The sequence below is a fragment of the Alternaria burnsii genome (assembly GCF_013036055.1).
Source record: "Alternaria burnsii strain CBS107.38 chromosome Unknown 740, whole genome shotgun sequence".
Taxonomy (NCBI): Eukaryota; Fungi; Ascomycota; class Dothideomycetes; order Pleosporales; family Pleosporaceae; genus Alternaria; species Alternaria burnsii.
The window spans coordinates 799,232-825,413 of NW_024066112.1; the positions used below are offsets into that span (position 1 = coordinate 799,232).

The 26,182-nt window shown below is 51.8% G+C and overlaps 9 protein-coding genes across 9 annotated transcripts; 5 read left to right on the plus strand and 4 right to left on the minus strand.

Moving 5' to 3' along the window:
* Positions 1 to 583: 583 nt before the first annotated feature.
* Positions 584 to 2,293, minus strand: GT037_005120 (lariat debranching enzyme; the record flags this gene model as incomplete). The annotated part of the gene is made up of 2 exons (XM_038930167.1): positions 584 to 2,089; positions 2,135 to 2,293. The coding sequence occupies 2 exons, from the start codon at positions 2,291 to 2,293 to the stop codon at positions 584 to 586; spliced, it is 1,665 nt and encodes a 554-aa protein (XP_038787117.1).
* Positions 2,294 to 2,583: 290 nt separating this feature from the next.
* GT037_005121 (uncharacterized protein) lies at positions 2,584 to 3,153 on the plus strand (the record flags this gene model as incomplete). The annotated part of the gene is made up of 1 exon (XM_038930168.1): positions 2,584 to 3,153. One exon carries the CDS (start codon positions 2,584 to 2,586, stop codon positions 3,151 to 3,153), a length of 570 nt encoding a protein of 189 aa, XP_038787118.1.
* Positions 3,154 to 3,333: 180 nt separating this feature from the next.
* On the plus strand, positions 3,334 to 4,894 carry GT037_005122 (zinc finger protein zpr1; the record flags this gene model as incomplete). Its single annotated transcript, XM_038930169.1, has 3 exons — positions 3,334 to 3,474; positions 3,522 to 4,305; positions 4,356 to 4,894. 3 exons carry the CDS (start codon positions 3,334 to 3,336, stop codon positions 4,892 to 4,894), a joined length of 1,464 nt encoding a protein of 487 aa, XP_038787119.1.
* Positions 4,895 to 5,175: 281 nt separating this feature from the next.
* Positions 5,176 to 5,722, minus strand: GT037_005123 (peptidyl-prolyl cis-trans isomerase b precursor; the record flags this gene model as incomplete). Its single annotated transcript, XM_038930170.1, has 2 exons — positions 5,176 to 5,661; positions 5,711 to 5,722. The coding sequence occupies 2 exons, from the start codon at positions 5,720 to 5,722 to the stop codon at positions 5,176 to 5,178; spliced, it is 498 nt and encodes a 165-aa protein (XP_038787120.1).
* A 622-nt stretch (positions 5,723 to 6,344) lies between these two features.
* GT037_005124 (arrestin domain conatining protein) lies at positions 6,345 to 7,726 on the plus strand (the record flags this gene model as incomplete). The annotated part of the gene is made up of 3 exons (XM_038930171.1): positions 6,345 to 6,422; positions 6,549 to 7,433; positions 7,484 to 7,726. The coding sequence occupies 3 exons, from the start codon at positions 6,345 to 6,347 to the stop codon at positions 7,724 to 7,726; spliced, it is 1,206 nt and encodes a 401-aa protein (XP_038787121.1).
* Positions 7,727 to 8,437: 711 nt separating this feature from the next.
* Positions 8,438 to 9,912, minus strand: GT037_005125 (uncharacterized protein; the record flags this gene model as incomplete). The annotated part of the gene is made up of 2 exons (XM_038930172.1): positions 8,438 to 9,389; positions 9,443 to 9,912. The coding sequence occupies 2 exons, from the start codon at positions 9,910 to 9,912 to the stop codon at positions 8,438 to 8,440; spliced, it is 1,422 nt and encodes a 473-aa protein (XP_038787122.1).
* Positions 9,913 to 10,565: 653 nt separating this feature from the next.
* GT037_005126 (uncharacterized protein) lies at positions 10,566 to 12,477 on the plus strand (the record flags this gene model as incomplete). Its single annotated transcript, XM_038930173.1, has 2 exons — positions 10,566 to 10,670; positions 10,726 to 12,477. The coding sequence occupies 2 exons, from the start codon at positions 10,566 to 10,568 to the stop codon at positions 12,475 to 12,477; spliced, it is 1,857 nt and encodes a 618-aa protein (XP_038787123.1).
* Positions 12,478 to 14,601: 2,124 nt separating this feature from the next.
* Positions 14,602 to 16,997, minus strand: GT037_005127 (serine threonine-protein kinase mak; the record flags this gene model as incomplete). The annotated part of the gene is made up of 3 exons (XM_038930174.1): positions 14,602 to 15,990; positions 16,041 to 16,790; positions 16,845 to 16,997. 3 exons carry the CDS (start codon positions 16,995 to 16,997, stop codon positions 14,602 to 14,604), a joined length of 2,292 nt encoding a protein of 763 aa, XP_038787124.1.
* Positions 16,998 to 24,639: 7,642 nt separating this feature from the next.
* Positions 24,640 to 26,052, plus strand: GT037_005128 (uncharacterized protein; the record flags this gene model as incomplete). Its single annotated transcript, XM_038930175.1, has 1 exon — positions 24,640 to 26,052. The coding sequence occupies one exon, from the start codon at positions 24,640 to 24,642 to the stop codon at positions 26,050 to 26,052; it is 1,413 nt and encodes a 470-aa protein (XP_038787125.1).
* Between the last annotated feature and the right edge of the window lie 130 nt (positions 26,053 to 26,182).

The window sequence follows — 26,182 nt, forward strand, 5'->3', positions numbered from 1 at the left end:
GGACGAGAGCAATTCAATACCACAGCCACCGCTTTGGCTATAGTTTCCAGAACACGGCCTTGTGTGTGCGGCTGCCGGCTGCGCTTGCCAGCGAACGATTGCGACAGCTGTACAAGCTCCAACGAAAATGCCTGAGCTAGATGTGCGGTGTACGCGAAATGCCATACTCGGCAACTAGTCTCGACATCATCGTGCAGGGACCTCGTTCAAAACGTCCGGCGCCCGAACCCTTGTGGGTCTTTGACAACGGTAGACCCCAAACTTCTGCACCATCCGTCATGTCAAATGGTGCACGGAGCCGACTTTCGATCTCAAGTTGCAGATATAAGCGGATACACAACGCTAGCCGCGTGTGCAATCTGCTAGTCTTGGGCACCAATAGTTCCCATCATGTATACAAAGTCGTGGCCAGCATACGACTACACTGGCGTGGTGGAACATATCGCAAGCCCATGAAAATTGCGTATGCTACCGGACAGCTCGGAGTTTGGGATAGAGTAGTGAGGCTCTAAATGAGCTGGCCTGATGACGACTTTCTTCGCATCATCTTAAGTGTGTATCGGCCCACGCGGATGGTAAGTTTTTACCAGCGTCCACCACGGCCACGTCCACCCCTTCCGCCCCTTCCACGACCTCTGTGCCCTTGGCCACGTCCACCCCCTCTGTGTCCACCTCCGCCTCTCCCCCCGCCTCGATTAGACCGCTGTTGTTCCGGCCTCGGACCGTTTTGCGCTAGTTGTGCCCGCTCTTCGTCTGACGCATGAAATATATTCGGGATCTGCAGTAAATTGCAGAATGCCTGTATGTGCGGATTACTGTACTCTTGCGGGGACTCTTGGACATGAATGCCTAAAGCAGGCTCGTATACCGGCGCAGTCTGTGTGAAATCCTCTGGGATGGTCATCTTGTTGGTAGCAATGATATTCTCCTCAACCCAACTCATCTCCTTCTCCACAAGAGGTCGGTAAAAAGCATCACCTTTGTCTGCAGGGACTTGCGCGTATGGATCCCCTACCTGGAGGTGATCGGCAAAGACGCGAGTAATGGCAAGCCATTCTTTGTCGTACTGTAGCTGCAAAGGTCTTTGCAATTCAGCAGGTGAATGTGGCTCTATTTCCAACAACTGGAGAAAGCTTCGTTTGGGCAAGCACTTGTCAAGTGCGAGAAATTTGGTTGTCTTATTCGTAATGTCTTCAGGGAAGGGCAAAGTTTGTTTTGGCTCAAAGGTTGAGCGTGAGAAAGATTCTGGTAGAAGACTCCGAATGTCATCAGGGATTTGGGATTCGCTCTCCGTTGTGTTAGATTTGGGGAGCTCCTTTGACTCTGCGACTGGTGCAGGCGGCGCCTCATCGTCACCCAAATCCATATCGAGATCAATCTCCGCATCGTTCTTGGGCGCTGGGATGGGCTCCTCGTCTACGTCCTCCAGATCGATCTCGCCGTCATTCACGACCGTCGGAACAGGGTTGTCGGTATCGGGTGCCATATTCGGAGCTTCTGCGTGGTTCCATACAGCTGGGAACTTAGCATGCATATGGGCGCTGAACCAGTGGGGTGGTCGCAAGTGCTCGAGGACGTCCTTCGCGGCAACGCTACCGAGAGTGCCGTCCTTGGCTTCTTGTTCAAAGTCTGGCTTCCAGCTAAAGAGTTGTCGGTAATTGCCTTTCCACTCCATACCACGCGGCCAGTCATGGCTTAGACCGATATCCACCTGTGTGCGTATCTGAAGCAGTTTCCGCACGTCAATTTCCCGAACGTGGTAGATGCTCCTAACGTCATCACTGTTGTAGGGCAAGCGCTCGTAGTGCGGCTTCTTGTAGTTGTAGCCTTTCCAAATACCAGACAACCCAGCAATGCGCAATGGCCCTAGCCGTATTACGTTGGCGGCACCCATGTAATATATCTTCGGGGCGGCCCAGCCGCCGTAGTATAGCTCCCACATGTAGTTGCTCGCTTCGTGGTTGCCGCCAATAAATATAGTGAGGTACGGGGCTGTGCGCAAGCCTGAATAGTATTCGTGAAAGTCGTGCATCGCATAGTACTTGGAAGGCATCGATACTGCCTTGAGATCGGACGCATTTCGAACGGCCTACGAAGTCAGTCGCTGGGTGGACATTGGAATCGGTTTGCATACCTGAAAGTCGCCGCCGATGATCAAGAGATCAACGTCTGGCCAACCTTTCAATTCACACGCTTTTGCCACAGATGCATAGATTTCGTGTAGCACTCCGTGACCGCAACCTTCTACTGCTATACGCAGGTTCTGCTGTTCTATTAACTCTGGGGCGGCCATACTCAATCAGGTTGGTAACCTGGTAGTTAGTAAGAACGAGCGTTGTTAGCAGCGCGACTACAGAGATGCTGGTGAAATCTTTGTTGCGCAGTGCATAGGCGCAGAAGTCACAATATACTCGCAGAGTATCTGCTGCAGTGGAGGCTGTTGTCAAAGAAAGTACGATCGAGGGACCTGCAGCACTAGTGTCGGAGGTCGGAGTTGCGATAAACTAGCGAGCACGTGGAGATACTGGACCTGCAGGGAGCTTTCCAAGACCTGCACAGAGATCATTTAGGTCCTCTCAACACATGGCTTCAGCAGACCAAACTCAACTAAGGGCGAAGTTCCTCCAAGAAGCTGCTTATATCCTCGCAGTTCCATCGCCAACGACGGCAGCGTTTCTGGGCAATACACGCAACAAGCTAATTGAAGATGCTGAAGTCGACACATCGAGCAAAGAATCGGACGCCTATCGTCGAAGTGTTTGCGGCGCATGTGGGAATGTAATGATTCCAGGATGGTCGTGCAAGGTCTCGAACAAAGGAAACCAGAGAAGTATTGGCAACAAGTCATCGGAGCCTGAAAAGAGTATCTGCTATACCTGCTTGCGGTGTCAGCGAGAGACACATCAAACGCTTCCACGAGAGCGAAGACGTCGCAAATTGACCGAGAGATTACAGCCGCCAGTGGACACGGTCCCAATCTCGGAGGCAACGACTACGACCAACAAAGAGGAAAATGTCGCTGCAAAGACTATAAATGCGAGCAGCAAGCAAAGACAAAAGGCACGAAGGGGCGGCTTGCAAGCTATGCTTGACAAGAAGAAGACGCAGGACTCGGGCGCGGGCGGGCTCGATTTCATGGACTTTGCGCTATAAGGTCCGTAGGGCTGACTGAAAGCGCACCTGCATGGAAGGGTCTAGCGACACCCCGCTATGCAAGCGCGGGGCTCAAAAATTTCCAGACGTTATGTCATCACAACTTGCGAAAGTTAATCCAGTTACACGCACGATTCCTCTATTCAACACCACCTACAACGTCAATAATCGATTGCAAATATGGCACAGCAACAGAGCCTCGCGAAGGACCTCTTCGAGGATATGGGCCGCAAGGTCGCAGAGGCGAGCGCCCAACAAGGAGACGACGACACAAAGGTCGTCGATGAGATTGAAAGCATGTGTATGAACTGTCATGAAGATGTAGGCGCGTTCGCAAGACAATGGTCGACTCAGCTGACACTCTCAAGGGTACTACACGCCTTCTCCTCACTAGGATCCCATTTTTCCGCGAGATCGTTCTCATGTCCTTCTCATGCCCACATTGCCACTTCAAGAACTCCGAGGTTCAGCCTGCTGGCGAGATCCAGCAACGGGGCATCAAGTTCACCCTCAAAGTCGAATCAGCCGACGATCTGAGCCGTCAGATCATCAAGAGCGATACGGCGATATTCCGCGTTGAAGACATCGACCTAGAGATACCATCTGGCCGAGGACAATTGACGAATGTGGAGGGCATTCTCGCGATGGTAGCGCAAGATCTGGAGCAGAAGCAGGAAGAGAGGAAGCAAGTGGTACCAGAGGTCTATGAGCAGTTGCAGGGAGTCATCAACACAATCAAGCAGATGGCAAGCGGAGAGAAACTACCATTCAAGGTCACCATCGACGACCCCGCCGGCAACTCCTCGATCGAGCCTCCAAGCGTACTCGGTGCAGGTAAATACTCTCGCAACGAATACCCACGAACTGCTGCACAGAACGAAGCACTCGGTCTCGGCGATACCAGCGGTGAGGCCCCTGCCACGGAGATTCGAGAAGAGTACAAGGCTTCACAGATGTACCCGGAGATGCCTTCCGCCCATGCTCCCATGGTGAACAATGTAGATGAGGACGATATCGTGGAGAATCAGGTCTATTCGTTCCCTGCCAGCTGCCCGGGATGCACCAAGTCGTGTACCACGAATATGAAGATGGTCAACATTCCCCATTTTAAGCAGGTAGTCCTGATGAGCACAGTGTGCGACCACTGTGGATGTAAGTTGAACTGATCAAACAATTAGGGTTCATCAGCTAACGTAATGCAGACCGAAGCAACGAAGTCAAGACCGGAGGCGAAGTTCCTGAACTGGGCCGCCGGATCACAGTCACTGTAGACAGCAAGGAGGATCTGTCACGAGACATTCTCAAAGCCGAGTCGTGCGCTATGTCGTGCCTCGAGCTCAACCTCAGTGTCGAACCCGGTACTCTTGGTGGCAGGTTCACCACGATCGAAGGTCTCCTGACCCAAGTACGTGATGACTTGAGATCCTCAATCTTCGACGCTGGCGATGGAGGAGACTCGATGGACTCAGAATCCAAGCAGAAGTGGAACACCTTCTTCCACAACCTCTCTGCCGCCATCAACGGTGAAGACAAGTTCACTCTTGTTCTTGAAGACCCTCTTGCCAGCAGCTATGTCCAGAGCTTTACTGCGCCGGAGCCCGATCCTAAGATCAAGGTTGAGGACTACAAGCGGACAGAGGCTGAGGAGGAGGAATTAGGATTGCTGGATATGAAGACGGAGGGTTACGAGGAGGAGCATGCGGCGAGTTTGTCGAACGACACAACGACCAACGGCGCGTAGGGTGGACAAGTTGGACCTCTCTTAGATTTTCTTGACTCGTCTTGCATTAGGTCGGCGCTTCGTAGATACCACGGCCTCGCCAGCCATGATCAGTATGATATGATCTCACAACCCACTCTTTCCTTGTACCGATGCTTCGTGATGGTACCCGTTGCTCAGACATTGATTTGCGGTTTCTTTTTCTTCAAATGCCGCGACATGCTTCAGGCTCCAACCACACGTTACGCTCTCAGCTTAGATGATGTCGCGTTGCAGCCACTGTCTGCCTAACCACACCTTGTTCATCCTGCAAGCGGGTTTGCATGGATTGTGACGCTCTTGATCTCCATCTTGTCGAGCGGTCTTGACTTCTTGTCTACCTGAACGCTCTCCATGTCATCCAGCACCTCCCACCCTTGTAGCACTTTTCCAAAGACGGTGTTCTTGCCGTCCAAATGCGGTGCTGGCGCAAAGGTGATGAAGAACTGTGAGCCGTTTGAATTTGCGCCCTTGTTCGCCATGCTCACGATTCCCCTCGCATTGTGTCTCAGCGCAGGCCGAATCTCGTCCTCGAACAGCTGGTTTGGGGTATCATAGATGGAGGTGGAGGTCTTGGACTTTGGGTCAGAGGCGGGGGCACCGGTCTGAACCATGAAGGAGGGGATCAGGCGGTGGAAAGGCGAGGCGTTGTAGAAGGCGGATGCGCAGAGGGCGAGGAAGTTCTCAGCGGTCTTGGGGACGGCTTCGCAGAATACTTCGAGTTTGATGTCGCCCTTGGTGGTATGTAGCTGTGTGCAGTTAGCAGCGCGTCTGAGATGGCACAGGGTCGGGACGCACCGTGACGGACATGGTCGCGGGTGCCGATCGGTCGTGTTTGTGGTTTGGGAGGAGCGATGATGGCGCACGAATCGGACCCTCGAAGTCGAGAAGCTCCTCTACCTCCACCCTCGCCGCGCCTAGAACATCGCGCGGCTATCCGACTGCGTTTACTGCATGCAATCACCCTGCATTCGCTGCCATCATCATTGCTATAGCCAGCATCGCGCTCCGCCCCCCTGGGCTCTCCACGCTGGTAGACGTTGGACATCATAAGCGCCAGCCGCATAGGCTCCACTCGGGCAGCCCTACGACTCTCGGGACGCAATCCACCACAGTATCCCCGCCGCGCATTCACTCCAAACACGACCGTATCCATATCGCATCCCTAACCCACGGGCCCGCCGCGCATCCACCGGCGCCGCTGCCACCCAGAGCCCCGCTGGTTCGAGATACGAGGCGCCTACATCATTCCACCCCCACAATTCGCTGCCCGGAAGGCTACCTAGCTCCAAGCACGGCGTAGTTGGCCGGCGCACCAGCACAGTAAAGCCTCAAACGCGCGACTTGGACGGGCCAAGCACATCCTGAAAGGCCATACCCACGCCCATGCAGCGCTCGCTGCCCTCCCAGGCCTGCGCTGCGACAAACGAACATGTCGGCCTTTGTTCGCGTCTCAGGACCGCCAAACAGTAACTTTCTGGTTGGCTATCCAGGCATATCAGCAACACTCGTACGTGTCTCTATTCTCCTTCTCTTCTCATTGGACCTCTTGCGCTCCAAGTAGCTCGCCTGGAGTCGCTGTAGGACCAACTTTCCCTCAGCAAGGGTACTGGCCTGATGCTGACACACACCACAGCCTCGCATAGAAGGCAAGGTCGAGATCCGGCCACTCATTGGAGTCTCAGCGCCCGTCAATGTCTCCCTCGTCACCATCGCACTACACCGGCGCGAAACAATACACCCGTCTGCCGACTCGGTCACCAAGAAGCACCTGGCAGCCCCGCGCAAGGAGATTACCGACATTGTTGGCAAGGAAATGCTCCTCTATCGATGTTCACCTGGAAGAGAACACGAGAGCATACTATGCATGGACCTCCCGTTCGTCATCTTCATACCCTATGGGCGTGGTGGAGAGGAAGTAGCGAGGAGGGTACCGCCCGCGAGTCTACAACTACCTAGTCGGACAGCTGAGACATTCTACGAACTCGTCGTGACAGTGCAACAAGGGCCTCAAGAACAGAAAAAGTATCCTTTCGCAGTACCCATACAACGATACGACACCCTCTCAACATTTGGCATGTACAATCGACCAGAGAGCGCCGAACGAGTAACGGACCACCTGGTCACTCTTGGGATCAGCCTGCCGAGATGGAGCTACGGGCCAATGGATCCAGTCTCTGTGTACATCAAACTGAGTCCTAATCCGGACTGGCTGAGCAAGGCAAAGAAGGTTACGATACAAAAGATTACTGTTGGGATTGACGAGGAGATCATCTTCAATCACGAGGGAGACGAACCGACTCGCAAGGTCAAAACGTTGGCAAAAACACAGCAGCAGGTCGGAGTGAAGATGCCCGAAGCTGGATACTTCACCAACCTTGGACTGGTCTTTCCCGCAAAAGATTTACGAGACAACGCAGGTATCATACCTAGAGGGCAGAAAGAATTCCCCATGTATGCTGTTACTGGATTCACGACAACTGGTACTCTATACAAAATAGAGTATTACCTCACAGTCAAGGTAGGCTGCACTTGAAACCAGATGTTGTGAATTTTGCTGACTGGGAGTAGGCACAAATGTCGTCAGCGAGGGATATTCTTCTCCGTCAGCCCATTGTCGTTTGTCCGTTTGACCATGCTGGCTGCAAAGAGGAGATGGAGGCTATTGAGCAGGCAGCCAAGGACGCCGCACACGTCACACCCGACAACCCCATGTTACCCGCCAGTACTATTATTCGATCCAACGACCCAGAAGGCTTGCGCGCACTTGGAATTGCAATCGTGGGAGGCGTACGGAAACCGCTCATTGAGTGAAGTCCCAGTCACGCAGAAGGGTTGAAAATTTCGACTGATGCGATTTTGCCATATGGAGAACAGTTGTGTTGGACGATCCGCATGTTCTTTCTTGGCTGAAGGAAGAATAAGACGGATTTGAGCAACAGAATACGATTGGACTGAGGCTGCCAATGATCAGCTAGACGACAAGGACTGCGTATTCGCGATACTTTCCACACAAAGCCCTGGGTCGCACAACAATGCGGAACTATGCACAAGACAGGCGCAAAATCGATCATGCAACCAGCGGAGCCCGGAGTCATATCAAGGCTGCCATCTGCAATACGCATTGAATCTGTTTGAACACAAAAGGCGCAAGGTCATTATACCCAGTGAGCTTGTGCATTGTACAAGGGGTGCATTTTCTTGGCTTTTACTGGCGTTACACGGAGGGGACGATGGGACGGCCGCTTGTTGTTCAGTTCATGATACCTTCGAGTCGTTCATTTCCATTATAATCATAGTTTGAAGGAAGGTAACGGGAGAACGCCTCGGCGGGTACCGAGAAGATTTGTCTTTTTGCAAATGGCTGTATGCATGGGAGAAGGAAAGCGAAGAGAGTGAGGAGAGTCAAGAGCCACAGCCTTAGTAGGCGGATTGCAACAGCTACAACAAGGACTTTGGAAATACTACCACCATATCACTTCAACTTGATTATCTCTTCCAGAAACACTTTCGTGACAACCATCCTCATTCCTCACCATCAGGCCACTGGTCCACCAAACCCTCCGTGTCACCTTCTCCCCCCACTCTTCCAATCAAAGCCGCAAGATTCATCCTAACGCTATACTTCAAATATTTTGTCTCGTACCTTTTTGCATAACCTCCACCCAACCCTCCAATATCACTCTCCCCATTGTTTGGATGATGATGCGCAAATATCGGTGGCTGAACTGTTACACACACCCTCTCGTCTCCATTCACACCTATGCCCCCACCCTCCACAGTAGTATGAGAGTTCTGGGCCTGCCGGCCCATGTCAGGATCATTGCCAGCACACCACCGGCCTAGCTCGCTGTCGAAAATGCCGTTCCACCCACTTACGCCAAATTGATGGAGGAGGCGTCGGGCGCCGCGTTGGGAGACGGCGTAGCTGACTGTGCATAGAGTCCCGCCCGTTGCTTGGTGATAGATTCGTGTGTGGGGCGGAAATGTGGTACCTAGGGCGTCGGGGTCACCTTGGAAGGGGTGAGCTTTCAGGTGTTGTGCAGAGGGGACCGTAAAATCGTTGGGTTGGGTTAAGATGGTCGTAGTAGTGCTGTGGCGATGGTTGATGGGGATGTGTGGGCTGAGTGCTGGACGTGGCATGCCGGTACCGCAGTGACCGAGCCAGAGTATGTCCCATTGTGTTGGGTCGCCGTATGGTGAGATGTGGGGATCGCTGCTGTAGGAGGGTATGGAAGATAAAGGGAGGGAGGTTAGTGTCTTTGGAAGGTTTGAAGCGTCGATGATCTTGAAGGCTGTGTCTTCTGTCTCTGTGTTTGTATGCGTTTCGAGTTTGTCCTTCACAGTAGAGATTCCATGGTTCCCTGATAAAAAGCGTGATGCGAGTGCGAACCGTTGTAGGTTTTGACGAATCCGAATGTCCCAGTCTACGTCGTCTTCGAAAATCAGTGCGGTGGTAAGATTACGGTCGACTATTCTTCAGGTTGTTAGCTTACTATCGTCTCGTAATAAAGTTCAGAGACCATGTACCTTTGTAGAGCATTCATATGTGTTCTCCAGCTTCCTCGAATGCCTGCAGAATGCTTCCTGTTTTCTTCTGGTGGAGGGTACGCTTTCTCATTGATGCTCCCGCCCGTGACGCCTTCCACGAACTCGAGTTTGATGTTTGAGGCGGCTGCTGAAAGGCTCATCGCATCGCGACGGTCGGTACGGAATGGAAGGTTGAGGACCAAGATGCCTTCGAACTTAGGCTGTGTTAGCGAACGGTAGTGTTGGTTGGGGCTCTCCCATACCCCTAACGTAGTGTTTAAAATGTCCCTCAGGCTCTCATCTTGTACGTAGGCAAATGAATCTGCCGGTATCAAGACTCCAGGCGTCCTCATGTTGAACCATAACCACAAGGCACCGAAGAAAACACATGTCGTCAGCAATCTAGGCGCCGAGCTCCAAGCAGTCCTTCTCTTTGCAACCTCGAATCTCGCGCTGCTCTTGGAAGACATTGGTCTCAAGGTATCGATGAAAATGCGTCGCATACATAGGGATAGCGCAGCAGGAGCGGTACTGCGAAGATATGAAAGAAAGCATGATCAGCTAGTAAGATGCAGCGACATAGTATGGTCAGAGGTAGATCGAAATACTATATCCATGTTGCTCACTTTCCAGGTTTGAGGCCTTCCCTACGACCATTCGATGCGCGGCTTGCCTGGCTAAATCAATCTGCCGAGCAGACGCACCCCGCGTACTATATGTTCCTATGCTGGGTGAGCAACCATATCGCGTCAGCTGATGTAACCAAGCGTGAACGTGTGTTTCTGTTGCATTCAAGAATGGCATGCGCGAGCACGTGAACAGCAACAGAGATTCGCATGCAGAGGAAGTGGATACCTAGTGTGGCAACTCGCCGCGGAGGTTTGTCATCGGAATCTTTTAGAAATGCGAGCCTATCGATAGGCCGGCGCGTTGCGTAACTGCTTTCTCCGCGACATCGGGGCGAGGGATTCGGACTTTTCAAGTAGTACTGCGCTCTTCTTTCTTTCTTCATTGAATCATTAATTCTGCCTGCATAATAAGGTATTTATTGTCTTTGTGTACATTCTTCAAGTCGCATCGCGATAGCGCCTGTCGCCCCTCCCCCACTAGAACACGGCGCAACATGAGCGCCATTCTTTCGGCAGACGACCTCAACGATTTTATTTCGCCAGGTGTCGCGTGTATAAAGCCTATAGAGACGCTTCCAGTGCAACAAGCAGATAACTCGGTGTGTTGATTCGCGCGTTGCGTCATAGGCCGGCGCATTCTGACAAAGGTCATAGGATCCATACGAAGTCACGACCGAAGAGAAAGCCGCTGCAGCAGAACCGCCACCACCCGCTTCAATATCGCTTACAGACTGTCTCGCGTGCTCAGGCTGTGTAACGAGTGCAGAGGCAGTACTAGTTTCGCTACAATCGCATACCGAGGTCCTCACAACGCTCGATACCTACCCGTCGTTACGCACACCGTGGCTGGCACATAATGGCACAAATGGAGCAACAAATGGACATACCATTAACGGAGCGACGAAGGGTATAAATGGACACAATGCTCAAGGAAAGCTGTTCGTCGCCAGCATCTCACCGCAGACTCGCGCAAGTCTGGCGGCCGTCTTCAATGTTTCCGAGGTTGAAGCCGGAAATATGATTGCGCAGCTCCTCAGTGGACCCTCAGGCTTGAAGTCTGGTGGCCACCAGGGAAGTGACTTCACATGGGTCATCGACACCAATGCCATGCGCGAAGCCTGCCTCGTAGCGGCGGCGGACGAGGTTACAAATGCTTTATCTCCCGAAGCACTCAAGGCATCTCCAAAGCCTGGCTCGGAGGGCGCAATAGATACCACACCGAAAGCACCCATTCTTACGTCGGCCTGCCCTGGCTGGATATGCTACGCCGAGAAGACACACCCATATGTCCTTCCACATCTCTCGCGTCTCAAGTCGCCGCAAGCCCTTACCGGCACATTAATCAAGTCAGTACTCAGCGAACAATACAACGTGCCACCGTCTCAGATATGGCATCTCGCAATCATGCCATGTTTCGACAAGAAACTCGAGGCTAGCCGTGGCGAGCTCACCTCTGCTGCCTGGTTACCTAGCTATGATCAATCTCAGGACAAGATAAGAGACACCGATTGTGTCATCACAGCCCGTGAGCTACTACACCTTGCAGCTGCTCGTGGTATCAACTTTGCTTCTCTTCCACGAACACCGCTCTCCTCTGCCGATCGAACACCCTTCCCAGACACAAAGATCGACGCTTTCCTATTCCCTCCTTCGCGCCGGAAGAACCAGAGCGTAGCTGCTGGGCCCTCCGGTGGATATCTACACCACATACTACAAACATACCAAGCTCGGAATCCGGGATCCTCGATATCAGTCGCAAGAGGGCGCAATGCCGATGTGGTGGAGTACTCGGTCGTCCGTGGCTCAGAAACAATAATCAAAGCAGCACGATTCTACGGTTTCAGAAATATCCAGAACTTGGTACGGCGACTTAAACCAGCCAAAGCCAGTAGGTTACCGGGCGGCAAGACAGGTGTAAGTAGAAGGCCAGGTGGTGCTACAGTCGCAGGAGAGGGCGTCAAAGACTATGCTTACGTCGAGGTCATGGCTTGTCCAGGCGGATGTACAAACGGCGGTGGCCAAGTCAAGGTTCAGGAAGTAGAAGAAGTACGCGTCTACGAAGGGGTCCAAGAGGCGAATGAAGATGCGCCCGCACCGAAGCCAGGACCGAAGGAGCAGAAAGAGTGGCTCGCAAGGGTAGACGAGGCCTACTTCTCGGGCAGCGATTCGGAAGACGAGGCAAATGCGCGAACGAATGGTCACAGTCCCGAGCATGATGTCGTTGATGGTATATCGAGATCGCGCATGAAGGATCTCATGGCACATTGGGCCGGCATAACGGCGGTCGATCAACAGAAGCTGATATACACATCGTATATCAAAGTAGAAAGCGATGTTGGCAAAAAGAAGCAAAGCGATATGGAACGTGTTGCTGGATTGGCCGTGACCGCTGGCGGCGGATGGTAAAGCTTTGTTTACAAAAGAACGAACATATTAGACACGGGCATGAGCATTGGGTGGCGTTCTTTCTACAAGCATAGAACCGGAGCTGGCCGTGCAATAATGCATTCGCATCGGTTATGGGTTTCTTTGAAAATCAAATATATCTCATCATTGATCAAGATTATCGGATTTGGCATGCTGCAAGACACTTGAAGCCGCTTTTTCTATATTGCATGTCAAGGTGTGACTTGCATTCTCACTGTAACCTCAGCGCATCCTTTTGCTTTCTTTTTTTTCAGCCGGTAATATCCCCCTTTTATGCTACCAACCTCTGCAATCGAAGAAGTAGAAGAAGCAATACTATTGCCTATCCGCAGCCAGAGCCGACGTCATTCCATGTCTTTTCCGCTGTGGCTGCACATGCAAAAGTGTATACGCAACGGGCCGGCCCTGATCCCCTAACGCCCTCACCCCCTACTGTACCACGCGCACTTCCTTCTCTCCACGATCACCACTCACACAGGCTAGGCGAGGGAGCGCAAGATACACAATACCAATGTCACTACACACGGACATGATCTGCACTTGAGCTGACGATCATGCCGTGGAGTTCGGCTGCCCGACGCTGACGAGGATAACGCTGTATACTCACATACCGTCTTTTCATCTATATGTCCAGGAAGATGCTGTCCAAGCCAAGTGAAGATAACGTAAGGAAGGCCGGTACGGTATATTGACGATCTTGAGTAGGATCGATGGTGATCTCGGAGAATCAGGGTCTGTGGCACATAGGGAATATGCTTGAAGCCCAAAGCCCAAGCGAAGACGTGGCTAGTCTTGAGTCACCGTGAACGCAAGAAGGGTTCATGGCTGTGGCGATAACGCGGGTGATGCGTTGTCTGGTCAAGGTGACGCAAGATTATTGCGTGTCCTGTGGCGAAAGCAGCTACTTGTTGCCGTCAAAGCGGATAGATATACAGGGTCTGGCATGGATGCTGAGGATAGAACAGTGTATAGTTATTGCAGTCTGATGCCGCAATAGGCGCAGGCAGGCGAGCAGCGTTCATTGATGATGATGGAGTAGCTAACTAATGTTACATATGAGATACGCGTTCGGTCCAGCCAGAACCGAGGCTTTGCAGTATGAAAACAGAATCCAGGTGGTATCAAACTCCTTCCCATGAGCCATACGCGAAAGACGCGAGGCAAGAAACATACAATGACTAGCCATCCTGGGCTATATGTCTTATTACATATTACAACGGTTGGTATGTGGGGGCTGAGAAAAAAATCAAGATAGAGTACGCAAGGAGAGTGCAGGTAAAAATGGTACGCAAGGAGAGTTGAAACAGGGCCAGTTGATCGCTCAAAAACTATTCTACCCACCTCCCATGTACCAAGTTTTATCCCAAGAAAACAAGGTTACCTCCCTCCATCACCCCTTCCCTTTTAACCAACAAGGATATATGTAAATAATACTGGTGATGGTATGATGTAGTCGCCAAATGCTTAAACTGGGGGTATCCGCCGACGAGATGAAGCACATAAAGGAAACTCGGTCTAGTATAGTACGGGATAGCGCCAGCAAGACGCGCCAAAAAAAACTGAAACAGAAGCAAGGTGTACACAGGGTGTCCCCAAACACGGACAATCCCTGTAGTAGACCCGAGTAACTTGCTGACAAGGTATCGACAATTTCCCGCGAAATGAACAGACGATAATCTCGTGTCGATCCGCCACAAGTATGATGTAAGATGCCACCCGAGATGTTGACTCAGTAAAAGGAAAATATGTGGTGGTGGTACAGAGCGAATGTGGAGCTGATATTGAGAGAGAGAAAAAAGGACAACGTTAACGTTGTGAAATGGTAAAACGATAGTGGTTGCGCAAAAGGACGATGAGGTGTGTTATAACGCCAGTAACACCATCCCAGAGAGTGCGCTTTGCTTTTGAGGGCTTTGCAGCGCATAGCGTCTGTGTCTATCTTTCTGTAATCGTGCACCGTTCCAGACGGGAGAGCTCAATGTCGTACGGTCGTATAGGAAGCGACAATGAGCGGGTGCGGTGACCCAAATTACAATTATATGGATGGAAGAGCATGCAGCGAAGGCAAGGCGAAAAGAAGTATGGGTCCCGCGATGTTGGATATCATCGGTGTCGGGTTTGAGCTGCCATCAGGCTGGCGGCCACACTTGAAGCCCAGTCTGAACCGTCATCGGGCGGCGTTGGCCACTTGGAAACACATTGCTCGTTCTTGCTCTGATGTTGGGAAATGTCCATAGGCTTGCTGGGTGTCATATAGTCAGATTGTCCGAACCCCACACTGTTGCGGTTCTGTGATGGAGACGGAGTCGGGTATGACACAGCGGGGCGTGGACCTTGCGGTTTCGGCTGGTCCAGTTTCTTTGCAGCCTTTGTTGCGGATGCAAGAACTTCGCTGAGCAACTCTTCTTCTTCGTTGGGAACCTCGTACTGATTTGACGGGTTAGACTTGTTCTGGAGCGCTCGTCGTGTCCTAGAGGAGATTGGTGCATTAGGTCCGTTCTCTGGGTTTCGGGGCTCAGGACCGTGAGGTACTGAGTGGTGGCGCTTGAGCATTGGGTTCGTTGCAACACGCGAGCTCCTCGTTGAGGCAGTCTGTTGGGAATGTGCCTCCACGCTGTCTCTGACATGCTGCAGTGCTTTGTCTAGCTCAGAGAAATCGGAAGTGGAGGCTGATTGGGCGCCTTGTGATTGATCCATGATCAAGGATTGCCTGGCGCTAGTGGCCGCCCATGGAGCGCATCCGGCATTGGCTTCGATGTCGTCTGAGTTTGGCGACATGGGGGTCTGATAACGGCCTGAGAGGCGTCGAGCGCGCTTGCGTAGGTGCGAGAAGAAGCCCTCTTTCTGGCCGTTAACAGGAGATGTCACATCCGACTGTCCATTCAGGGCTCTTTCTGCCTCTTGTCGGTGCACATCCGCATAGTGATTGCCGTGTGAATTGACGGAGAGCTGTCGTCCGACCTTGCTTGCTGCAGTGGCTTGTGCAGTGACTTCGGCCGAAAGTGGTGAGATCGGCTTGATGGAAGGCAAGATTGGGATAGGCGCGCCATTGTTGGAAGCCCCATTTGTCCACGTAGCTCGCTTAGTAGCAGCCGGGCGTTGCTTGGTTGACCCACTCACATCAGAATTCGCGTGAGCTGGAGATGGCCGAGGTGACAAAGGTTGCTGTGTGGTGTGTTGTGGGACTGCTGGGGCACTCTCACGAGCGACGAGTGATCGACGAAGCCATGACGAGGTCTTGGATGTGAGTTTGGGCGAGGCATCTGGTGAGTCCTTGCCAGAGATTTCGGATCCTTTGCGACCCAACAATCGAGACGACGAGGACTTAAGGCGTAGAGGATCAACAGCGTCTTGGAAGTACTCGTGGTCAAGAGCTTGTCGAGAAGTAGGCCTTGCGCGGGGGTCCCATAGCAGACACCATGTGACGAATTGTGCCAAGCTAGCAGGCCATTGTGGTGATGGCAGAATGGTGTCTATTGAGTGTGGGGCCATCTATGTGATTGTTAGCCGGAATCGTGTATCAACAATCTCGAGTGACATACCTTGGGGAATGAGAAGCCCAGCTTCTGCGCTAACCTGACGCCCTCTTTCCACTCACCGCCACCGACACGTTGGCCGTGCTTGTTGACCCAACCGCCAGGGCTGCCCATGATCTCGCACACTCTCCAGACTTGGTCAACCTCGTTTCCACCAGGGAAGAGGGGCTTCAGGGTTGCAATCTCGACAGCCATAGCACCCACTGCCCAGATATCGACAGGTGCTGAATATTGGCCAGCACGTAGGAGCACTTCAGGCGCACGGTACCATCGGGTGGAAACATAGGTTGTGTATGGAAGCTTGGAGTGTGTCTCCCTTGCTAGGCCAAAGTCGGCAATTTTGATCGTATAGGCTGGGGGTGTTGAAGGAGGAGTCATCATTGCTGAGTAACGTCGGAAGGGGTGCGATGTGTCGTTTTGTTGCGATGTTGAGACGAGGATGTTCTCTGGCTTGATGTCACGGTGGAAGAACTCGCGGTCGTGAATGTGCTCCAGTCCGGACATTATCTGGAACAAAATGCTCTTTACACTGTGCGCGTCCATTGGCTTGTGATCCCGTGCCTTCATGAGCTGGTACAGATTACCGTCCATGAATTCCATGGCAATGTGAAGCCTTCGGCTGTAAGGGTCCAGGAAGATGTCCAAGGCTGGAACCAGATGAGGATGTGGTGGTAGTGATCGTAGGAAGATGACTTCCCGAAGCTCAAGACAGCTCGAGAACGAGTCGAAAGTCTTCTTCATGGTCTTGATCGCGACCTGTGACGCGTCAGTTGACTCGATACCTCAGTTCCTGTGTGACGTTGTACATACCAGAGTACCACGACGAGCGATGTGAGATCCCGCAGTTCGAACGCGTGCAAGCGCGACGCTGCCGAAGCTGCCGTCACCAATCTCCTTCATCACCTCATACCTCTCCTCAAGGGAGGCCCAGCCATGTGGCTGTGCTTGTGATTCTGGATGCATATTGATGTGAATATACCCTTTTGTGTTGAAGATCTGTTATAGCAGATACTTCCAATGGGAAGGACTGTACACGTTAGGAGATGCGTCATGACGAGCGATGGACTGGACATACCTATTGTGGAGTCCTTGGACGATGATGCTCGATGCTCGAGGGGGCTTTAGTTCATCTCATGTGACGGTTGGAGTTGCAGAAGGTGATGTTGGTTCTTAGACGTCTTGGGAATGTGTCGTAGAGTTGAGGGGGAGGGGGAGTTCAGTGCGTATCGAGGGTTTGAGATGCGATAGGAGCGTGTTGTAAGGGTCCAGGTTGATGCAGGTGCGGGAATGTCGAGAAAATGAGAGACGACGGTTGGGAGGGCGTGTGGAGACAAGCCCAGGACCACGGTAGACGGGTAGTATTCCGCAGGTTAGGATGTTCTAGTGAGGTTGAAAGAGGAATGACTTTGTGACCATAGCGCAGATGGCTTAATGATCGGGCTGGGAGATTTGAGAGTGCCTGTGCGCTCGGGGGAGTAGGGATGTGGACTTCCGAATCGCAAGTGAAGGAGGTGAAAGTTGGCAAGGTCCAGTGATTCGGCTTGGGGCAACACAAGACGGAGCGATCTAGCGGGAGCGAGATGTGATGGAGGTCAGAGCCACACGAACGAAAAGACGCCGGCTTTGAGAGGCTGCTGTGATTGATGGACGGCGCGTGTAATGAGAGACAGCAAGGGGTGCGGTACTGGGTCTTTGCACGAGTCGCCAGGCCAGACCAAGAGATTAGAGTGGAAGCGGCGCTCGGGGAGCGTTGTGAGTCGTAACAATGAAGATCGGGCGGCCTAGACGGGACAAGTGCGGTCAAAGGGCCAGCAGTCGGCCTGTTGCTATGGTGAGAGCGGTCGCTGCTGCGTGCGTTGGCACAGGCGGCAGATGGGCGGAGAGAGACGCGACGGGTTAGTAGTCAACGAGCGAAACACAATTCATGCGCAGCGAGACTGGTGGGGGAAGCGTGTGGATTTGTGAAGCGGTCAGCGCAGGAAGCATGGCGACGCGATTGTTTTTGGGGGAGATGCGAGTGTGGCGCTGGGGGGGTGGAGTGAATAGGCGCGAAATGAAGACGGGGGCTGACAGACCAGGCTCGGGGCGAGTGTGGTGAAGGACGGCGCGAAGGTGGTTCCAAGCTTAGCAGGAAGGAGCGTTCGGCTGACCGAAGCAGCCTAGCGCCCAACATTGGGCAGCCCATGGCACAAATTGTTGCAAGATGTTTTTTATCGTCCCCTTTCATTGGGCCCCCTGCTCTCACTTTTGCGGCCATTTGCACTTTATGATCCCCCACGTGATGCGACGTGCATCGCCGTGCCAATTTTGTCGTGCGCGCATACATGTGCATTAGCCATGCACGCGTCTTATGTACGGCCACGACTAATTCACCGCGCGAGAGACATAGCCTCACCTATGTACAGCGCACACGCTCCCCTCACCGCAAAGCCACGCTGAGAATATACCCTTCTCAAGTAGCTGCCGTCTGCCTGCCCTTCGCGCCCTGGGTGCCTGCATCCATATTGCACATGCTGCACCCATCCTTCGATCGCAAGGGGACGTCAGGAACGTCACAGGCACAAGCAAGCATCAAGCTGTCATTTCGCTGCGGCCCACGTTTCCACCCCTTTCATCCTCGCTCCGGCGCCGGTTCCTGATTTGTGGCAGGTTCCTGGATGGCCGTCATGCAGCCTTATTCCATTGGCCGTCAGGGGCTTAGCGGCTGCGCTCATTGGCAGAACTCGTCATGAGCACCCGTCAACGTGGTTTCGTTGTCGAGGCGTGCCTCTAGTCTTCCCGCGGCAGTCCGGAACCACGACGGCGAGATAGACCGTCAAGCCATCCCCTGCTCGAGTCAGTAGCGTAGTGAAAGGACTGTCCTTGATGCGCCCATGATGTGCTCCTCCAACACGGTGGGAATGAGGATGTGCGTCGCGTGTGCGGAGACGACCTCCAAAGCAGTGAAACAGAACAGGATTTCTCCCCGCCGCTTCACATGTCATCATCGATAAACTATGATCTCAAGTGTCTTCGAGAAGCTGCAGGGCACGGCGCGTTGTGGAGAGTCCGACGCGTCGTGTAACCTCCTGTGATCGACGAAACGGCAGCGAGCGCAAGTCCCAACTCTATTCTCTGCGGGAAGCTTTGCGGAGTTGCGGCAAAGTTGCTTTTGCTCATCAATAGACCGAACCTCTTTCGAGAGAGTTTGCATGATTAATTCACACTTTGGACGGACACTTTGAGCTGGCCGCTCCCTCCCGACGCGCGCAATTCCGTCGTTCCTCCTGTCAGTCCCTGCGCCATCAGCGACGGACCCTGAGTGACAATGGAACTGCTGTCCATGCGCACTCGACGATGGTTTCGTCTTGCTCAGGGCGAGCTGTTGGGGTCAGGGACCAGCAAGATTTACTCCGGGGCCCTCATTCTTCCAGAATTATTCTCCCGTGTTGAGGGCATGTCACAGGCTGTCTGAGTAGATTGCCGGCCCACCCTGAATGCTGCCTGATGGGTATAGAATCTCCGACACGAGCTTGAGCTTTCCGAATTTTCACCACGATCGGCCAGCGGCTGTCACCAGAGAGACGTACGACCAACACTGACTAGCATGCTTTATTGATGACCATCTTTTTCTCTATTTATTCCAATGATAATTGTGCGTGCCAATATCACCAGGTCAACAATGAACAGCGATGTCATCTGGCAAACTCCGTGTTATGTGTGCGCATTCAGGCAGTTTGTGAAATCTCAATACCCAGCCAATCGATCGTCTATTCTAGTAGCCCGGCCAGCTTACACCAGAGACGAGTACAGCGCAATGCAAGTCATCTTCCGTACCGGATATGGTGCGCACCACCGAGCTACCCTCTGTCTGAAAACCACATTCGTTTTTTCCTCCGCACCGGTAGGGTCTGCCAACGCTTATCGTTCTTCAGCCCTCCCGAGCACCATTACATGCAACGACAGCCGGAGCGTCAAAGAACCACACGGCACGGCACGAGCATAGGAGAAAACCCACCGCGCGACAGCCCGTGTCTGCTTGCGTCACTCTTGACGGACGTTGTGTGTCTTTGTGCTTCTTCTGGAAAACCGGTTCAGGCTGCGCACCCAGTCTAAACGACCTAGTTCCTGAGGCCGTCCTGCGACACCGAGTTGGCCAAAACGACGGGCGCTGACGCAAGAGAGACTTAGGAGAGATCTGTTGCCATCGCTCGATCGCGGCAAACATGCTTTGTTTCCAGTACCATGTTCTCCTTGACAAAAGCAGACCTGATCACAGAAGAAGTAAGAAGCCAAACGTTGGAGAAGCAACGCCTTAGCGGGATGGTAGCTCAGCCTCGAGCCACCAGTTCTTCCGATTACGATAGAGCAATCTGTCGCAGCTTCAGCTTCATATTGTGGCGCCGTCGCTGCTGCACAACGACGTAGGTGGCACTAGGCTTTGAAGTTAAGTTACGCAGTTGCATTTGTCTTTGTTGACACTCGACGTTGAAACAGCCACTCGTGTTTCGCACCATCTCAGCTACTATACCATGGTACATCAGCTCCTCAGCTGACAGTAACAGCTCTCGGCGAAAACCAGATCTAGCCAGCCATAGAGCCTGTCGTTGCCCATATATCGCCGATTTCATCATTCATGCCATCTCAGGGTCCCGAGGTCTTTGTAGAGTACGGACCATTGTATACTCCCCGCTCTCCGAACATCTTATCGGTATCTCCCATCCAACGTCAGCTGAACGGCTCCGCAAGGCTTCGGCCCGAAGCATGTGTGTCAATCACCTGCATCTGCCCGTGGACTACTGTTATGGCGACAACAAATTTTCCCTTTGGTATGTGGACCTAGTGTTTACGTGAGCTGAACAATACACGGTCTGTGTACAGTGGAACTACCGATGTGTCCCCCGCAAACGTCTGCATGTCACCTGCATTGCATCGTGTCAGTCTGTTGATCCAGCCTCGCCTGCTTCATCTGATAGTTCACACCGCAGAGGCCATAGTTCATACGGCCGTGATAGACTGCTCATTGTGCATACTGCCTCGGTCTTGTGTCATGCCATGTCATCCTTCCCCCACCCGGTCAATACAGCTGCAGCACCACGACACCAATGAACACTCTTACTCAGCATCTTACCCCAGCATCTCAATTATCCAGCTCGATCAACACATGCAGGTCTTAGTCGTGCCTCTAGACGCGAGGCGCCAGAGATCATAAAACCCCACATGATATGCACCACGTCATCCCACACCAATACTCTTGAGCGTCAAACTATACTCGTTTCTTGATAAGACAACACAGTACAGCTCATCATAACACGAGACAACGCAACATACGCTTTCATTGATTCCGAACCAAGCTTTGCTCAAGGAGTCATCTGATCAGACGATAGACAGTCTTTGCAGGCAAAATCGAATGGTGATGAGCAAGCCGAACGTGCGCACCATCAACACGAATACACTCCACAGAACTGTTGTGACTCTGCCTGAGCCTTCCCCACTCACGATGCAAACTGAAGAGAAATTTTGGTTGCTCGGGAGATATACAGATACTACTGCGAGCAAGATGGGCGAAAGCAAAATGGGTACCTGCAGCTAAGTCTCTCTTGCATCTGACAACAGCGGGCATCCTATCCTTGACCGCCATTTCATGCAGGTGCGCGTATGCGCGTCTAGACGCGAGCCAGACCGAATGTGGTTTGCATAGACGCACGCAAGACCCAAGATGCTGGAATCTGCCGGTACAGGGAGTCTTGTCTCGGGGATCTGGCGGGTGTGGGTTCATGAACATGTTGATACACCGGATGGCTTTGCGGTGAGAAGAGCGGTCACGGTGGGCGATAGGATCTATGCACTCATCCAAGGATGATCTGTTCAACAGCATACTGGTTCAAGCATTGCGCAATCACGGTCCAGGTCTAGGCTTAGGGAGTTAGATGTGGCAAATATATGATTGCATTACTATATACACTATTGCCATAGCGAATCTGCTCAGAAACAACCATCAAGACCAAATCACTGTACATGGTTAGCAAACCAGTTCAGCCAAAATGTGCTGTCAGATGACGACTTTAAGGTGTAGGGATCAGTTCTCCAAGGTGATTGTATCTTCAATGTTATTAAGAAAGAACACAGCGAAATCATGTTGTTCATCATACGAGGGGTGGCGTGTAGAGCAGGATGTGATTCAACTTACCAAAAAGTGCACGATAGTAGACCTGAAAACAGCGGAGTGGGAACTGCATTCGAGATGTTAGCATACGTCCAAAGAGACATACTACATCCGTGGTGGATGGAAAGTACGAGTCCATCAAGAATCAGCCTGGTACACACACGTTAGTCAACGTTCTCGAAGAGTCTTCGATTCTGACATACCTCATTAAATCAGATTTTGTGGTAGTGATCAGTACGACGGACGCTCGTTACAACGCCGCCGCTCACACAGTGTGAATATCAAAAGAATCATCATTGAAATGATGGACCGTCTGTTGGAAGAAAGAGCTTGTCATACCTGCGAGGCCTGTTAGTTGAGCAGTTCGCAAGAATGCATCGCAAAATGTGGTATGTGACGGCAATCAGAGATGCTGTTATCAACAAGTAAAGCCTCTTCCGAACACCCACAGGTTTGTACGCCTGCTTTTGATGGATGCCGGTCAAGGCATACGTTATGTCCGCCCGACGCATCGAGGTATCATCAGGAAGCCAGGAGTGTTCGCAGAGGGGAAGGTTCGTGTGTATGGGAGTATGTACCTGCAAGCACCAGAGTTAGCAAGTTGATCGCGAATAACGTCTTGCAAAATTGCGTTAGGGTTTAGCAGTGTCAGACAAGGCTGAAACTAAAAGCAAGGGTGTCGACATTGTATATTCAGGTCGAGGAATGCCTTTCCGTGTCGTGTTTTCATCACTCTGCGGGTGGTGGGATGAAGAGGTTGGAGATGTCTTACCTTTAGAGAAATCGCGAAGAGACGAAAGTGTTCGCGCTGGTGATTGCGATACTAGAGCGTTGTCAGCAACTGTCCAAGTACACACATTGGTAATGCCGATGCGCTTGATTGCATCATTGTAATTCTAGAGTTGTGTAGTCCTTCACGGTGCTGTAGGATTTGGATTGTTCGTATGTGATAATCTTCTGCAGGAGTCGCGGGGACGGAAAAAGCTTACCTGAAATGTAAAACATGCGCACTCTTTGAGTTAGTATTGATCAAGATGAGTACTTGGAGGCGCGCATAATGAAGCGCGTTGCGATGCAGGTGATGAGAGTGATGTTGGATTGATTTTGAGCTCCAGAAATTTTAGCTTGCTCCGGCGCCGAGCCTCCGTAGCGCCGCTTATGTAACCCACCCAGCCAACCAGTTCCCCACCTGCCCTCAGTATGATGCATGTTTGGGACAATTGTTGTCGACGCACCTAGCATGTGTTCTAGCTTACCTAGGCTTTCGATGGATATGCATCTACAACAATGTCAGTAACCTCTTCCAGGACTGTTTCATGGCAGTTGAGAACGACTAGGCCCTCTGCTGCGGTACCAGGTATTCAACCCCCTACCTAGATACCTTCTAGGTCATCTATTGTCCTCCAATATTGCTTGAGCACACTCCCACACAAGCATCTGTAGAATGGAGACAATGATTCATAACTTCAAAACTTTCTATTCTGCTGACCTAGTGAGACTTATACGATTAAACAATCGCACCAGCCAGCCATCCGTACTGTATGGTATATCATCTATGATTGTCACAAGATTTTTCTAACTGCATTCATTACTACGCACCAGCTACCATTAGTAGCTGATAACAAGCCACGCAGTACCTTATGTGCGTTATCTTCGATTCTCGACAGGCCGCAAGGTAGCGCCATGAATTCATCGCCGCGCTAAATGCTCTGCGATGATGAAGGTTCGTTGCCTTATACCCGAACTTACAGAAGGAGCAAATCAAGATGCCGGTATCAATAGATATCTATGCGGGCTGACACTTCAGCCTTCTGAGGAGACCGGATGCGGCAAAATCACCCAACAGTTGCAGCAGCCAGTAGCACTCGCTTCCAGTAGATGTTCGGGCAACCCTCCTTCTGATTCTGCCAGGTCTCAGCCTTGTGGCTTGCTCTGGTAACATATAAACTCAAGTCTTGCATCGAATTGAAGGAGAGAACTTAGCGATTGTCTCCGACATCACCAGAGTCTTCAGTAACCAGTAAACGATACCACTTTGGAGTTTCGTCTATTGAAGTTATGGTGACTAACTTCTGGCCAACCTTGCATCCTTCCGTCAACACGAGTAGTACTGAGAACCTCGTCAGAAGACCGGAATTGGCTCGGCGTCGCGGATTTTGGAGTTTTCTTGCCCGCATTCCTCTCGTTCCGTTCGCCCTATTTGCTGGAATCAGCTGTATATTTACAGTTGTGTTTTTCGCTTCGTGGTTGAGCAAACAAATCCTTCGCTGCCCGGCATGGGCGAATAATTGCACAGTGCCTCGCCGCACCCAGAAAATTACGGACAACATCGGGACCGTACAAGGAATCAGCACAGTAGTTTACTCCATCGGATTGGCAGCAATAGCTTATGCTGCCCACGCTTTCTCTGAATCAGCTTTGTGGCCGCTATTGTATCGACAAAACTTCACATTATATCAGATGGACACATACCTCAAGGCGAGCGGTGGCTCTATTGCTTCTTCCCCGGCTGCTGTGTTTTCGATACGTAATCTCAACTCTGGTCTGATTCTGTTTGCGACCATTAACATCACATTGCTTCCACTTGCCGGCGCTCCATTAATGGGACGTGTATTTAATCAGCAAAATCAATCCAGCGTCTTTCAAAGTCTGTACGAACGCCCGGGTGGCATGATCGGTCCAATATTCATACAAAGGAACCCTCCCGGTGTCATGCTGGAACGAGCTGCAGCTTGGTACACTTCATGGGCGTGGAATATGTCTACCGAGCCAATGGGAGACCAACGCAATTGGATTCTCGATCGGAAGACCTTGTCAGAACGCGGCAACTTCTCTGCAAACGCTGTAAGGTTGCAACAGGAGATCAGCTGCACAGGGTGGAGAGCGAGACCCAAGAAGTGGAAAAACGGGATTCTAACATTCAATACAAGGATGAACAATTCCGAAAATGGGCGGTCTGAGAGAGATCAACATTCTACTGCTATTAAAGTTCGAAATGAGGACAAACTTGCTGTTTGGGCGGACGACTACGTATTTGAATCACCAACAAAAACCCGGGCGACGCTTGTTTTCGCTGCGATCAATGGTTCGGTCGTCGGAGGTGACACCACAACTATGGAGGAGTTCGGCAAACAAATCACCAGTATAGCGTGTCAAATAACTATCGAGTTTGTGGATGACATTCTCACTGTCGGAATCGCTCCCGATGCAGCGAGAGCACAATTAGGAAGCGTTGCACAGCTGAGAAACTCCAGAGGCTTGAACGAATTGGCGCTCTGGTTTGCTATATCACCCGTTGGGAACGGGGCTAGCGTCTTCGGGACAATGCCGATGTATGATGCTCCTTGGGGCGAGATTCCACTGCGATTTACTTCTACCAACGAAGGCTTGAACAAAGGTTGGGAAGTGGAGAAAATTCGACATTTTATCAGCGTTTCAATCGGAGCCACTGCACTTCGCACAAGTACTTCGCCCGATGTCAATCCCGTAACAATGCGTTCGAGCGCCCACACACTCAAACTGGATCCAAATCGGCCACTACTCTTGCTTGTACTCCCTGTTTTAATACTCATCAACGCAGCATTCCTAGTCTTATGGAACGCACGACTATATCGGCAAACCAAGATTCCATGTTATCAGCAGGCGAAGCTGAGCGAGATCTTGACGTTCTCTCAGTCCAATGACCTCAGAGAAGCGGCAGAATCAGCGTGGCGTAGTAAAGGAGAAAAGAACGAACTGGATTCTCTGGGGGTACGCTACTGGTGTGATGAGGGTGATTGGGCTTTGCATACCGTGAACGCTAGGTCCAAAGGTCAGAAGAAGTCGCGCAGACAATCACTAGCTGGTTACGAGCTTGTTAATCGGAATTTATGAGACTTAGCGAACTACGTTTCTTCGCTCTCAATGATAAAACATAAGCATGTCCCTCAAGCAGAATTAGCGCTCGTATACCAACTATGTCGTCAACGTAAACATTCTGCTACTTTTATCTTTCATATAATTA